At 50.0% G+C, this 14,637-nt stretch overlaps 4 protein-coding genes across 4 annotated transcripts; 3 read left to right on the forward strand and 1 right to left on the reverse strand.

The window, feature by feature from the left end:
• Positions 1-742: 742 nt before the first annotated feature.
• On the forward strand, positions 743-2,106 carry LRP88_01712 (Nitroalkane oxidase in complex with Spermine, A competitive inhibitor; the record flags this gene model as incomplete). The annotated part of the gene is made up of 2 exons (XM_083238388.1): positions 743-1,243; positions 1,291-2,106. The coding sequence occupies 2 exons, from the start codon at positions 743-745 to the stop codon at positions 2,104-2,106; spliced, it is 1,317 nt and encodes a 438-aa protein (XP_083106893.1).
• A 2,010-nt stretch (positions 2,107-4,116) lies between these two features.
• Positions 4,117-5,914, forward strand: LRP88_01713 (uncharacterized protein; the record flags this gene model as incomplete). Its single annotated transcript, XM_083238389.1, has 3 exons — positions 4,117-4,333; positions 4,383-4,940; positions 4,998-5,914. 3 exons carry the CDS (start codon positions 4,117-4,119, stop codon positions 5,912-5,914), a joined length of 1,692 nt encoding a protein of 563 aa, XP_083106894.1.
• A 1,156-nt stretch (positions 5,915-7,070) lies between these two features.
• LRP88_01714 (uncharacterized protein) lies at positions 7,071-9,531 on the forward strand (the record flags this gene model as incomplete). The annotated part of the gene is made up of 12 exons (XM_083238390.1): positions 7,071-7,112; positions 7,169-7,242; positions 7,297-7,405; positions 7,454-7,469; positions 7,916-8,016; positions 8,074-8,168; positions 8,248-8,531; positions 8,589-8,635; positions 8,694-9,033; positions 9,101-9,326; positions 9,387-9,455; positions 9,510-9,531. The coding sequence occupies 12 exons, from the start codon at positions 7,071-7,073 to the stop codon at positions 9,529-9,531; spliced, it is 1,425 nt and encodes a 474-aa protein (XP_083106895.1).
• A 69-nt stretch (positions 9,532-9,600) lies between these two features.
• Positions 9,601-11,244, reverse strand: LRP88_01715 (fungal specific transcription factor domain-containing protein; the record flags this gene model as incomplete). The annotated part of the gene is made up of 6 exons (XM_083238391.1): positions 9,601-9,641; positions 9,869-9,912; positions 9,969-10,117; positions 10,173-10,404; positions 10,460-10,720; positions 10,772-11,244. 6 exons carry the CDS (start codon positions 11,242-11,244, stop codon positions 9,601-9,603), a joined length of 1,200 nt encoding a protein of 399 aa, XP_083106896.1.
• Between the last annotated feature and the right edge of the window lie 3,393 nt (positions 11,245-14,637).

Below are 14,637 nucleotides of genomic sequence, written 5' to 3' on the forward strand. Positions count from 1 at the left end.
TTTGAGGGCTTGGAGGACTTGGGGCAATTTATGAAAAAAAAAAAAAAAAACTCTTACTATAGTATAGATACCAGCCAGAGGCGTCTCGATTTTAGTCGATTCGAGGAACCCTTGAGGAATAGATTACGAGATCAGTGGTGCCTTCAGGGAGTTAACATTGAGATGGGATGCTACGATGTGTTGATAATGTGTTCTTCGTTATAATTGAAGCCCGACCCTTGATGGTAGAACTGAACCAGAATGGTGCATGAGTAGGCCAATGGGAATGAAGCTACGGTATGGACTATTTGAGGCCAAGTGACGAAGAAATTTGGGGACGTTGGGCTCTTAGAGACCGGAAGCTGAGATTGCCCCAACGCCAGCGTGATGTGGTGGACGCGTCCGCCCAGTTGCCGCATTGGGGGTACGCGCGAGAGGAAGAGATAATCAACCAGATCTTTCAGCTTGACCCGACTTTCCGACAAGTCTCGGATGTGTTCCTCTTCTATCCTATCTCAATTGGTTTACTACCCGACATCAGAGATACGGCCCAAGATAGCGCTGAGTTTTGAATCATAATTGGCGTGGTTTCCGACGTCGAAAGATGGTTATCTAACGATCTCCATTGTCGGATATCAATTATCCCTACCCCGCAACCAACATTGATACTGGAACACTGCTTAACATATAACAAGACGGACATCGCGAGCCTGGTCTGGTGGACGTTGCCTTGCAGACATCGATTTATATCTTGGCCCTCATCATGATTGACTTTACTCTTACCCAATCTCAGGCAGATGCCCAGCAGAACGCTCGGGAATTTGCGTTAACTGTCCTCAAGAAGGCTGCTGCTGAGTACAGCCCTCATCACGACCAGAAGTCCCGCTTCCAGGCGACTCGCCCATTTTACAGGCAAGCAGTGCAGCATGGCCTGGTCAAGGGCCAAATCCCTGTCCCATTGGGGGGCACCATGGAGAGTCTAACTCACTCCGCCATCGTCCTCGAAGAGTTGTTCGCGGTTGAACCCGCTGCCTCCATTACAATCGTCGCAACGGCCCTGGGACTGATGCCACTCATTCTGGGCGGCACACCTGCTCTACAGGAAAAGTACTTGAAGCCTTTCCTGTCTGGGCAAGGTGAGCCCCTTGCTAGTTTGATGCATTCGGAACCAAAAGGAACTGCAAATTGGCTCGAGAAGGGAGGACGAGGCCTCCAGACAACAGCCAGGAAGGTTGGAAATGAATGGATTATCAATGGCGAGAAGGTTTGTGGCTTTTGACTCCAACCGGATGTATACTAATCGATATCCAGCTTTGGACCTCAAACAGCGCCGGTTGGGGTGAAGAGGGAGCAGATCTTGCGTGCGTCGTGTGCAGGCTCTCCGATGATGCCTCCAAGCCCCAAGACCCCAATATTGACCCCGCTTCACTTATTATGATCCTCCTTGTTACACCGGAGGTCATCGCAAACAACCAGAAAGAAGCATACCAGGTTCTAGGGGAGCCAGAGCTTGCGGGCCACATCACTACCTCTGGCCCGCACACTCGCTTCACCGAGTTCCGTGTCCCTCACAAAAATCTGCTCTGTCCTCCCGGAGAGGGTGCACCTATCGTCGAGACAGCTTTTACCATGTCCGCGGCCCTCGTCGGTGCGATGGCTGTTGGTACAATGCGCGCAGCCTTTGATGAAGCCCTTGCCTTCGCCAAGTCTGACACGCGCGGTGGCTCCAAGCCCATCATTCAGCACCAGAGTGTGGCCGACAAGCTCATCGACTGCAAGATGCGGATTGAAACGAGCCGTCTTCTGGTGTGGAAAGCGGTTTGTAAGCTTGATGACGCTGCGGTTGATTGGAAGGCGAAGCTCGAGATCTCGATGCAGGCCAAGATTTATTCGACAGATTGCGCTGTCGACTGTGTTGTGGATGCGATGAAGGCGGTTGGCATGAAGTCGTATGCAAAGGACATGTCGTTCCCCAGATTGCTGAACGAGGCTATGTGCTACCCTTTGTTTGATGGGGGTAATATTGGGCTTCGTCGACGGCAAATTCAGCGTCTCATGACTGAAGAGGAATACAAGCCATGGGAGGCAACCTACAGCTCTCGGGAAGTAGAGAAAGGGCACTTGTAGGATCAGACAGTCATGTTTATTATATATTTCTTGATCGAACAGGCTTCCGATAACTCTCTCCCCCATAGCCTAGACACTTGGCTCTCGACACCCACCAGCAACGTCTCGATTATTGGGCTCTCTGGACGTTGTTTGCACACTGTGGTTTCCTCCTTCTTTTCTGGATATTCGCCTTCAGAGGAGCCGCGTGCAACATATTCACCAGTTTCGTTGGCGGCTATGCGTTTCATATCCAATGGAGTCCATCCTCGTCGCTTTCGAGTTTAGTATCGGCATTAACTACAGAGCTGTGTGCAAAGCTAAACCAGCATGACAGTCTCGTAACTTCTCACCCGCCTGTCAAGCTCATCAATAGCCAAGTCGTGCATGTATTTTTTCATATATACCCCACCAACAAATCTGTGCTCCATGCCCTCCCGGCGTAACAGCATTGGGGTCAAGCATCCCAAGGGCACGTAGATCTTGTCGTCCTCGTGGGCACTACTAGCAACAATGGCATATTTCCCACTCTCCGTGATACAGAATCGCCGACCGGGCACTATCGGATCCAAGGCCTTCATGATCCTAGTGTCCGGGTACGCCCAGTCTCCTCCAACTCCCGGGCCAAGGCACCGATCCAGCCATCGATTTCCAGCCCATGGATCCAGAGTTCCTGTAGATAGTTGATGGTACCATACACTTCATTCATTCACCCTCTTGCTGTGACATCCACTAGCGTAAATACAGAGTCTGCAAGCATTAAGCTGCACAACGCCTAGTGCGCCGGTTCCCAAAATTCGTACTCAGCGGTAACTACTGAGCCCCACTAAAGGAAAGCTGTCAAGATTCCGTCGTAGGAGGTGTTAGGTGAGAGAGAGAGATTGAGCGATTGACGATTTTGTCAATGGGGATGGCAAGCATCTTGAGCTTTCGCCGTCTTGAAGAGATTGACACCGCAACAGGCAGGCCTCTCGACGCATCAAAGCTGTTCCAAGACTGGGTACTCTTGTGCATATTTGCAATAGAAAATTCGGACAGCCATATCGGAATATCTGTTCTCATTCTAGAGGACCAACAACACTAGGACAGGACAGTAAATGATATTCAGGCTCTTGGTAGCCTGCAGCATATGCCCCACGGCCGCAGTATACACTTTGAGTCTGGAAAAGCTGTAACTCGCCGGAATGCGGTTTCGCTCTTCTGGTTTCAAGAAGCCCAAGACTTCGTAGATCTTATCTCGAGGATCCAGGCATTCGTGTCGTGAAGTTAACCGGACGGCATACCCTAGGCTAATGCCCAGCTTGGTGTGACCATGTCGGAATAATCGCGGACCGTGGGAGCCCGATGCAACCGACATGATGATTCCCCTCTTCGTGGTATGAGATGAGTCCGGGGAGAGAATTCGGAATCCAAATGATGTTGGTGGTGCCGGAGAGCCGAAGATGTGAGAGTGGGCGCAGAGAGCGGTAACTTGGCGGGTCCGCAATACACATCAACGGTTCGACGGTTCGACCGTTGCACACCTCTCGGACAGTCCATAGGCAGAGTCTTCCAAAACTCGGAACGTCGGCTCGGATCTCGGGGCCGTGGGGCAGTATAGGCAACTTGGCCGAGTAAATTATAAAGCTCAATGATGCAAGACATGCACCTATGGCGATTATAGCTAGGGTCAATTTCTCTGGCCAACCCAGATCCCAGTATCGATGACGCGACCGCCTGGGTCGGAGATTCGACCGCTCCAGAGAGAAGTCCATCTCCATTTATGGCAGTACACCCGAGGAATGAACCATGGCAATTGGAGCGCAAAATATTTACAAAGGAACAACATTCAATTATTCCAGCTATCATACTCTAGGTGTCGTCAATCCCGTCATTGTTGACCAATCTTCGGCATGGCTGTCACCATCTCGTTTCGGCCTGGTGTGATGGGGCATGATTCTACTCTAGGCCTGTCTCTATTAGTATATAAAAGCTTAGGATCTGCGTCGCAATAGTGTAGAACAGTCGAAACCCTAGATGATACCTTTCGTGATGCGGCTCCAACTACTCTCCCTCTTGCCGTTTCTCAGCCCTCTTGTGGGTGCGAGCAGAGGCCCGTTCTTGGAAGAGACAGGCGACGGTTCTTGGGTCATTGGCAATGATCTATGGAATGTTACACAAGGACCTGTTTATGCCAAGAACCTCTTTTGGCAAGGGATCCCTGGGGCTGACTTGGTCGGATCTGCCTCTGGCCACTATGTCGGATATGGTACGTTGTCTTGTCCTCCGGGAGTCCAAAGCTAATCTTGTTTCTATAGATGGGGAGAGCAACCTTGTCTTCACTGACGCCAAAGTGACAGCAAAAGGGACGCACTTTATTGACGTCAGCTTTGAAAGTACCGCTGGAGACCTCCACTGGGTCATCTTTGACGATCTCTCTGGAGCATATCAGTACTTTGTCAACCGCGCCCTGCCCGATATCAGCATCTTCCGTACTCTGTGGAGGCTATCCCCAGACTACTTCACTCACGGGCGAACTCATCTCAAGGATGAGCCACTCCCCGACTTCTCACTCTTTTCCACGGGCACCAACGTGCAAGATGAGACCTGGCAACTCGCCGATGGTTCATACATCACGAAGTATGACTGGTCCAATGCTGTCAGGGACCGCGACTTTTATGGGGTTTACGGCTCAAAAGTCGGTTCCTGGTGGATTCATCCTTCGACTGAGTATTACAATAGCGATCACCTCAGTCAAACTTTGACTGTTCACCGGGAGAGCAAGACTGGCGATGCGGTGCAGCTCAACGTCGTGCAAGACACTTCTCACTTCCGTGTTGGCCAAAAGACTTTCCAACCAGCTGGAAAGATCTGGGGTCCTTGGCTATGGTACCTGGCAAGTCTCCATCCGCTGGCTCTGATGGATTAGTAAGATAACCCTAAGCAGAACAATGGCAGTCAAGTCGACGCTGCACACAAACGGCAGGAGGAGCTTCGACACTTCCCATACAGCTGGCTTGAAAACGAGGCCTATAATGCGAGAGGCGGCGTGCAAGGAACCCTTCGCCTTTCTGACGGCCGCCCAGCTTCCAATGCAGCCGTCTTCCTCGGCGACACTGACACTTCTATTCGGCCATCTGTTCAGGGAAGCAACTACTACTATACTACTTACACCAACGATAAAGGTCGATTCTCGTTCGATGACATCCGAACCGGGTCCTACGGTCTCTATGCCTGGTCAAGCGGAGGAAAGCTCGCTGATGTCTACACCAACTTCACCAAGTCAGATATCACTATCACCAAGGACAAGACCCTGAACTTGGGCCAGTTGAACTGGAAAGTGAAAGACAGAGCCAAGCGGATCTGGCAAGTCGGGGCCTTTGACAAAACGGCGCGAGGATTCAAGAACGGAGGGGTTCCATACCAACATGGCGTGGCCGAGGATAGCCCTGCCAACTTGACATTTACCGTCGGCAAGTCCCAAGACTCAGACTGGTACTACGCATCCTCCGCAATCGGAACGTGGACCATCGAGTTCGAGATCTCAAAAGAGGACATTGCAGCCAACAAGGCAGCGCTGCTGAGCGTTTCGCTCGCTGGATACTCACAAAGCGCAGCACTTGACATAGACGTCAACGGAAAAGTCTACGGCTCATTGAGCAAGAACGTCTTGACGAGTGACCCTGCCCTCTACCGGTCCGGCAAGACTAGTGGCGAATGGCGCTTCGTTCAGTACGAGATTGAGCCAGACGCGTTGAAGGAGGGCGTCAATACGGCTGGGTTTACTGTCACGCGGTATACCAAGTGGAGAGGCTTTCTGTGGGATAGCATTATCTTGGAGTGGGCGTGAAGATAAGGTCGGAGTGGACGTCAAGATGAGAGTTAAGGGGCGCGTAAATTACATCTCTCAAAAAGACATTCTTGGGCCTCTTTCAACTTCAGAACTAGATACAGCCGACTATAGTGATGACTGGAGTCATCTAAGGCCTTTTCTCAAGAACATGACGCTTTAAGAGCGTCTTATTCCCATTTCATACTTCGTCGTGCTACCAACTTCCCATGATAGTCCATGCGCTGGAACCATGACAAGGCAGCTTATCAGGGAGCGTTACACCTCGGTTAATCCAGCGCTACACCCATGCCTGAAAACTTGGGACGTCGCTAATCCCACTCGGTTTTGGCGGTAACGCTGGCCGAGGGCTAATTTACGAAGGGCATCGCGGTAACGCGCCCCATTATTTAGTCAGGGCTCATCGAGTAGATATCTAAAAGATGTGTCTCTCGGGTATTTCTCTATATATCTACTGGCGGTCCGATAGAGAGGTAGATAAGGCTCTCTATTAACTCTTCCATTTCTCCTATATCTTGCGGTGACATGGCTCGGTCTCCTAGCTCAGTTACCCCATCAAGGGCTGGGCATCAACTATAACAAAGAACACATTATCAACACATCATAGCATCATATCCCAATGCTAACACAGTGGCCTTTGCTCTCTAAGACGATGGGTGCTATCTCCCATTGTAGAAGATACTCACCGGACGGCAGGCGTCCGCCAATCTACAGAGCCGAAAGGTATCACTTCCCGGCCCTAATCCTGAAATTAGATAATGTGATTCGCAGAAGATCCACTTTCGGACCACAGAGCTCCGACAGTTGAGGGACCTTTACCACCCGATTCTATAAGCAAGCCTCATGATTGGCAGAACCTTTCAGCCGGAAGATAGACGTCCGCCTAGGTAGGCTTGATCATATGTGTGACCTCACTGACGCTGAATATCAATCGGAAAGCTGTCATCCGGGCCATTGGAAGGCACTTGTTCGGGATCAACCCCCAGCCAACTGTCAGCCGGGCTCAGAACAACCAGAAGCCCCGAGGCTTCACTCTGTGAAGTTAAGGCGTAAAAGAGTTATAAGCTAGCTTTCACCCCTGGTTGACGCTACGCTTTACTTCCATAGACGACGCTGATTTAAATTCTGTCCCCATTTCACTCCAACCGTCGATAAAATGATGTCCTCCAAGCCGCGCGCCGAGAAGCAGGAGGGGAGCGTAAGTTCAAAAGCCTTTCTGTATATTCTTCAAGGGGATACTGATGCACTACCCAGATTGGTAACTCGTTTGCCTCTCTCGCAGGAGAGAAGGAGACGTTGCTCCCTGCAAGATACCTGGATCTCAAGCGGTGAGCATGGTTCCTTGGTACATGCGTCAACCAGGCTGACTGAGCCTCCCCCAGTGAGCTCATTGGTGACGAAGCCAACCAGGCGGCTCTCATTGCAGCCTGGGCACGATTGACCTCTCGACTTGCCAAGCTGTCGGCGGAAATTGAGGAAAAGCAGCAACGCGTACGTTCGATCTTAGCTCATACTTACATTACTAACGTACTTGATAAGCATGTGTCTCAGATAAGTATGTGTCTCAAGTATACTGTGCACTAAAAGTACAGATTTCTAAGCTTAATAAAAATAGCTTTAAGATAGCTACAAACTTAAAAAAAGCTGTTTTAGGTATTTAACTATTATATTAACTATATATAATTTTAATAGACTTTTAGAAAAGCTTCTTTATAGAGAAATAGCTTATTACACAGTGTAAATAGACTTTTTAAATACTAGCTTACTAAGATTTTTCTAAAAATATATAAAAATTATTATAAGTAGCTTATTATATAAAATAACTAAAGTTTTAATTCTAGCTATTTTAGGCTTAGCTTGGTTTTATAAGAGCTTTTTTAAAATTGCGATTTAAGGTGTAAATGTTAATGGGACATATGCTTGTCTGGGACATAAGCTTATCATGCACGTTATCGCGTTTTCCATCGCTTACTGATCACCATGGCTAGACAATCCCGGAAGCTACCTACGATGAACTCGTCGACAACCCCTCGCCTAAGCTTATCAACCGTATCAGGGAATGCGGGTCAGTAGTGATCCATGGGACCGTCTCAAAGGACCAGGTTAGAAACCCGAACTTGCCGCGTTGCGTACTCAGTCCACTCGCTAACGCCGTGTAGGCATTGAAATGGCTTGACGATGTTCGAGACTACATCAAGCTGAATCCTCAAGTGAAAGGGTTCCCCGAGGACGACAAGCAGGTTTACGAGATCTAGTGCGTTGTTCTCATCACATCACCTTCTATGCCTGTCTACATCCTTGCGTTTAACCCAGTGTTACTAACAAGGGAGCAGCTGGTCTAAAGCCCAGCAGGAGGCACGTTCTCATCCCCGGATGCTAAAGACGCAAGCAGCGCTTCTATCTATCTTCACCGCCCCTCCCGAGTCAGACATCTCGCTTAGCACTCCGCTGGTGTATTCGGATCGGCTTCGAGTTAGGAATCCAGGAGACGCTAAATTCGCCTTGTGTCCTCACATAGATGGAGGTAGTATTGAGCGATGGGAGAACACCACTTACCGCCAGGTTTACGAGAAGATCCTAGTAGGGAAATGGGAAGAGTTTGACGCCTGGGAGATGGGTAAGTTTGGACTTTTTTTTTGGTGGGGGGGGGAAATGACTCAGCTGATTCCGATAGACAAGCGTGCCGATGCGGTCCAAGACCCGTATCCTGGGCCTGGTAGTGTGAGCACTCTTAGTCAATATTTACCGAATTCCTTGTCGTTGCTGACTCTGAGAAAAGACAGGTCTATTCCGCTCGTGGCAAGGCTGGACCTCCCTCTCTGAGACAGGTCCCACTGAGGGAACTCTACTCGTTTACCCTTTCATTCGTGAACACAGTGCCTATCTGCTGATGCGTCCTTTGTTCAAGCCGAAGAAGCCCAAGTCCGACTTCCAGGGCGGAAAGGCTTTCTTAGCCCCCGATAACTGGGAGCTGGATTTTGAAACTACTAACTTCCCAGGCTCTCCTCACCATCGCAACCAGGAGTTAAACGACGTGACACACCCTCACCTGGAACTATTGCGAACCATGGTATGCATGCCAAAGGTAGATCCTGGCGATTCAGTGTGGTGGCATAGTGGTGAGTTATGGTTTACTGACCCTCCCTCTCTTGCGAACGGCTGACTGACCCGGTTACCTTTTTCAAGACGTCATTCATGCCGTAGAATCACAACATCGTGGGCAGAACGCTGCGGCAGTTTTCTACATTCCAGCTGTTGCTCTCACTCTCAAGAATGCGCATTACATCCGAGACCAGAGAGCGACATTTCTCTCGGGAAAACCAGCCCCAGACTTTCCCGGCGGCATCGGGGAAAGCGAGTTCAAAGGCCGGGGCACGGGAAATGACCTGCTGACCGTGGAAGGAAAAGAAGGGTGAGTTTCAGCCATAGTTGACTCCGACTGGATGATGCATACGGGTACTGACCAAGTCAGCATGGGCCTCGTACCTTTCAGGCTCAACGGTGATATGTCTGAGACTGAGAGGTCAGTTAGACAGGCAGCGTAAGTGTTCTCAAATGTGTGTTAGATGCAACCAATTGGCTAATCAACTTGCAGCAATGCTATCCTTGGGTTCTGATCTCTGATAATGGGCACCTGGGATCTTGCAACGAAAACGATGAAAAGACCATTCATGTAGATCAGAAGATCATCCCAACGTGACGTGCATCGCTTGTCGGAAGATCTGTTCTAGCAGCCGACGTCAACATGATCCTCATCACGTTCGCACCATGGCCTTACTTGAATGATTTAGACCTTATCGAACTGTATGAAAAAGTCATGACACATCATCTGTCCCTCTTTTTTTGAAGTCAAAACTGCACCCATAGCACAAGGAAATCGGCCACAAGGCACTCAATGGAAGGCTCCCGGTAGTCCCATAACCGTATCTTCCCAAATACTTAAACCAAACTCACTGGTTAAACCAGTGGTCTGCGCCTGGTCGTCCCAAATCTCAGAACTACACACTTTCATATTAGTTCATTCACCACAACTACCATCTAGGGCAATACGTACAAGTAGCGCTCAAAGTCGAATGTGTCGATATCTGGTACAAGGTTCTCTTCAACCTGCAATGGTTGTTGACCCTCGGTTGGACACCCCAGTTGGGGGCCAGGTCGCGCAGAGAGTACATTCTCCATAATCTGAACCCACGCCATGCCTAGCTGTTAGTCATTAGCTGGGCATAGTCCGAATCGCAACAACTACGCGCTCCCTTACTGGTTTCAGAGACCAAAGCTGACGAAGCCATGCCATCGTGTCCATGATATGCTCACGCCATGATGTTGCACAAGGGTGACGAGGGTCCCAAACAATAGACAAGAGCAAGGTGAGCGAGGCTTGAATTCCAAAATACAGGGTATACCACTCGCAACCTCTGCGTGGATCAGGGTTGCCTCGCACGAATTGGGCGATGTCTCGCAGATTCTCCATGGCCAAAGTCCGGCAGGTGCTTTGCGTAGTGTTAGTCGTAACATTTCGGATTCCTCGGGAACTGCAAAGCTTACTCGACGATTTCGCCAACCTGCTTATCTGAAACCCCTTTCCCACCAGAGCTCCATGCAGCCGAGATGAAGACCGGTCGATAAATAATAGACATGTAGTCTCGAGCTCTCCAGGTTTGTATTGCCCAGGCAAGTCCATCTGGTGGAGGAGCGATCGTTTGCATGTAGTTCGGCAATGCTGCCAACTGATCTCGAAAGTAGTCACCGCACCACTTTATCTGTTCGACAGTAGGAGAAGGCAGAGACCTTGAGATACGATCCAGACTGTGCAGTGCCATTTGAGCAAGCCTGGCTTGCTTGATTAACGGGGTATACCTCGTTATGCCTGGCATATCAGGAGGCTTCTGGGCACTAGACACAGTGAGGTATTCGTCCTCGGTATTCAGAGGAAGCCGAACTGAGAAGAGAGAGGGAAGGGACAGAGTGTGAGGTCGACCGTATGTCATACACATGCCAGTCTCCAGCGTCACCAATCCCCACCAGATGCGACATCTCATTTCTGACTCAAGCACGGTCAGCCCCTTGCCGTTGCCGCTTGGAGTCGAGACGTGAAGACCAAGTGCGATTGCTATGCGGATAGCGAGTCCAAGGCAAATGTAGCTTGTATTTGGCTTGTCATTCCGCTGGAGATAGATGGCCATGATTGCAAGTCCCTGGAGAAGCAGAAGAGATCCACCCTCAAGTAAGTCGTGCTGAAGGGCTGCCCTAGCTAGCTCGTAATACTGGAAGCCGGCCTTGAGAGGTTCGTTATCGGTAGCATAATCGCAGGCTCCCATCGCAAAGATCATATTGAAGAGAACACGGCTGCCGCTGCAGGTGGGTAGAGGAAGGGCTCCTGTAAGCTGTGCTCGAATAGTCGGTTCATGCAAGATGGGCGTCAGGGCATCTGTTGTGGTTAGCCTCTCTGCATCAACTTATCCCAGCGAAAAGCAGAATGATCGGACTAACGGAAGTATTGGAAGTAACAGTCCACGAGAGGCCTAATCTCCCTAGCAGGCGGTAGTACAAGAGCTTCACGTCTCCCACCGCCTAGCCTTGAATCCGGGGTTCTTGGAAAAAGGTCAGGCCCTGGATTCAGCCGAAAGGATGAAGTGACGTTGTTTTCAAGAGCGAGCCTCTGTATCATGCGAAGCAAGGTGGACCCTGACGACAAACCAAAGTAACCAACCCTCTCTCCCACTCCTGTGCCAAAATCTTTACTCGGTATTGCATGAGCTGTTGACAACTGCGAGGCATCTTCCCGAGGGGATTGGTCCTCATTCCATTCGCTTGAAGCCGTTTGAGAAGTCGATGGGTATTCGAAGGCAATGTTAAGCGACAAAGTACGAGGCGATCCAGGCCGTGTTGGGGGGTATGCGGCTGGCCCAACACCCGTCCTTCTCGGAGTATTTGACGAATCACTAACTGGTTCCATGGCTGAGCTTTTAGTGCGCGCAACCGGCAGGGAGCAACCTGGTAGACCTTCGCTCGGACAGATGAGCCTGCGAAATGGTGAGCAATGCTAAACAGTGGTGCTCAGACCTACTGGTCGTGGTGTAGTAGAACACACTTGTGCAGCCTTTATCTCGTTGACTGTCTCATCAAGTCCAACTACTGCTATCTTGGCACAAACGGCATTGAATGAGAATTGAGGATACAGAGCGGTCCATATACGGTCGTATTCCCCAAGCCTGTCAGTTGCTTAGCTTTTATCGCTCCTGTGTTAGAGTAGTTGTTATACTTCTCTTCCAACTCAGTCATACGCTTGCGCGTGAGAGGCGTCCTTTCAGCGAGATCCATATCGGTGCATTCTCGGTCATCCTGCGTGCATCGAGTGCATGGGCGACCGCCCCGGCATGATATCTTTCTTATCCCTGTTAGACGTATTAGAAGTTAGATGCGAAGAAATGGTCAGTCAAACAAAGATGAAGAAGGTGAGGTGAAAAGCAGTAGAGTAGTGGGCCGGAAAAGACTCGGAAGTTGACTGACGACAACCGTGACAAGCAAGCAAGGGCCGCGCTCGTTTAGCCGGCCGTTGACGGCCTTCGTCGTGGGAACTCCCTGTTTGCATTATCCTTCAAGCAGGCTGGTTCCTGATCGGGAAAACAAGAGGTATGAGACCCGGCATAGGGTCAAGACCTGACGTTGGAGATGGACAAGCTAGCCTTGTAAGTTTGTAGGTAAATAATGGAATGATCATCACGTTCGAATGAATTAGATCCTAAACCCCAAAGTGTTAGAGCAGGCGGTCAGGCACGGCAGAATCCTAAAAGGACTTCTGTCCACTAACTAGACAAGTCAAACACAAACCTAATTTACATATCAGGTTGTGGAAGTCGAACAGAATTAGTTCAACTTCGTTCGACTTTCCCACATAGGAAGTCACTACACATCATGTATACAAGGATACGAATTCATAGCCCTTATGCGTATAGTTATCTTCATTTTACGGCTCCTGCGCGTTAAAGTCCCGGAACAGAAGGTTCTCAAAATTAACAGGATTCTCCCCATCGAGGTACATCCATGAGATATCATCCATTCCTCCGAATAGATTAAAAGTTTCGAGATTATCAAACACGTTCATTAAACTCTCTTGTCGATCCTTGGATGGCTCACCCCCAGTCAAGATGGCCTCGTTCTCGTTCTCATTCTCGACCATTGAATCTCGCCGAGTCCTGATACCTTGACGGCCCGATCTGGCAACCCTATCTGACACGTGAGATCGATCAATACGCAAAAGATCAAGACTGGGGATCTTATCCAGCTCAATCGAGATCTTCTGTGCCAACGAAGCCATGGCGTCGGCCGCTGGCTAGTTGACTCGCAGAGTTTGCAGAATGCTGCAAGCATCGTTGAAATCCTGACGGGCGTCCTCTTGATCGCTGGGCAAGCGGCTATATCGGAGCTGTTGGTAAGAAACTGATAGGGCTAGGGATGTCGCGTAGATGGCTATTGGGATAGGATGCAAAGTCTGCAAGCGCGCCGGATCTTTCATGAATCTGACTATCTGGATTGCCGAGAGCTGTTGTCGTAGCCTTGCAGGCGTGGGCGTGGGCAAGGTTTTGATACTCTTCAAGCGATGAGCAAGAGTAGCCGTAGCGAGGAAAAAGATGTTCAATGTCGCTAATGGAAATATTGTCAGGCTCGTTGGAATCGAAAGGCATCATTTGACTTACCCAGAGTCGAGGATGATAAATGCCAACCCTTAAATTCATCCACAATCTGTTCAAAGCCCACATACTCAAAGTCCCAACCCGTGATTGACTCGGGGTTTGTAGGCCGGTAAAGCCCAATAACGTGGTTCAGCATCTGGGCAATGCGGAACCAGATATCAAACGTAACAGAGCCTGACTGAGAAGGAGTCAAGGGCTCTACCGATATATCTATATCTGACATGATACACGGTCTCGAGTTCATTGCCGCATTGAGTCGGTCTAGAGTCCACAAGCACCAGAACGTCCTTCTCATTTCGTAGTCACCATCTCGTGGCCGAGACAGGTGGAGAGCAAGGGTCTGGGCACAATGTACTGCTTGGGCGATGTACCCTGAGCCTTGTTCTGCACCATCGTAGCCTTCTTGGTGGAGAGAAATCAGAGCCAGAAGCCGAACGAGAGTGATCTTTCTTATGCCTGCTCGCTTGTCGAGGGATGAGATGACAGACGCATGTAGGGCACTGCAAAACTCCCTGACGGACACCAACGATGTCCCGGACTGTACAAGTCGAAGATGAGGTCGAGCGGCGTGGTCTTTGGCTGCAATGAGGCAGACCACATGGATGAGGGCGGGTTGGATGCTCGAGGTTCGTAAAGATTGGTGGTACTCATGCTCGTTTAGAATAGGTATAATAGGGTGCACGTTGGCGAAGTAGAGATCCGATAGTTTCGTGATAGTTCGCTCAGAAATGAGGTCGGAGATGGGTGTAAGGCGCTCCGATAGTCTGCCTTCGGTCGAATAGGTTGGAGAACAAGTGTGAGTCGAGGAACTGCATTCGTTGCAGTGGCGAGGTTGAACCCAAAGCCCTACCTCATCTGCAGTTGTGTCTTGCTCTTCATTGGGGGTAGACGGCTCGTCAAGAAGCCTGGCTGCAGGGTTTAGATCTCCTATGAAGCGTGGTATTGGAGAGCCGGGAATATCTGGCGATGCGGGTTCTTGCAGTGCCGGCATAAGGTTAAGGGGTTCGCGCCGGCCTTGGTCTTGTTCAG

Source organism: Fusarium phalaenopsidis (genome assembly GCF_050370095.1).
Source record: "Fusarium phalaenopsidis strain FUZ10S chromosome Unknown contig_32278, whole genome shotgun sequence".
In the NCBI taxonomy this organism is placed as follows: domain Eukaryota; kingdom Fungi; phylum Ascomycota; class Sordariomycetes; order Hypocreales; family Nectriaceae; genus Fusarium; species Fusarium phalaenopsidis.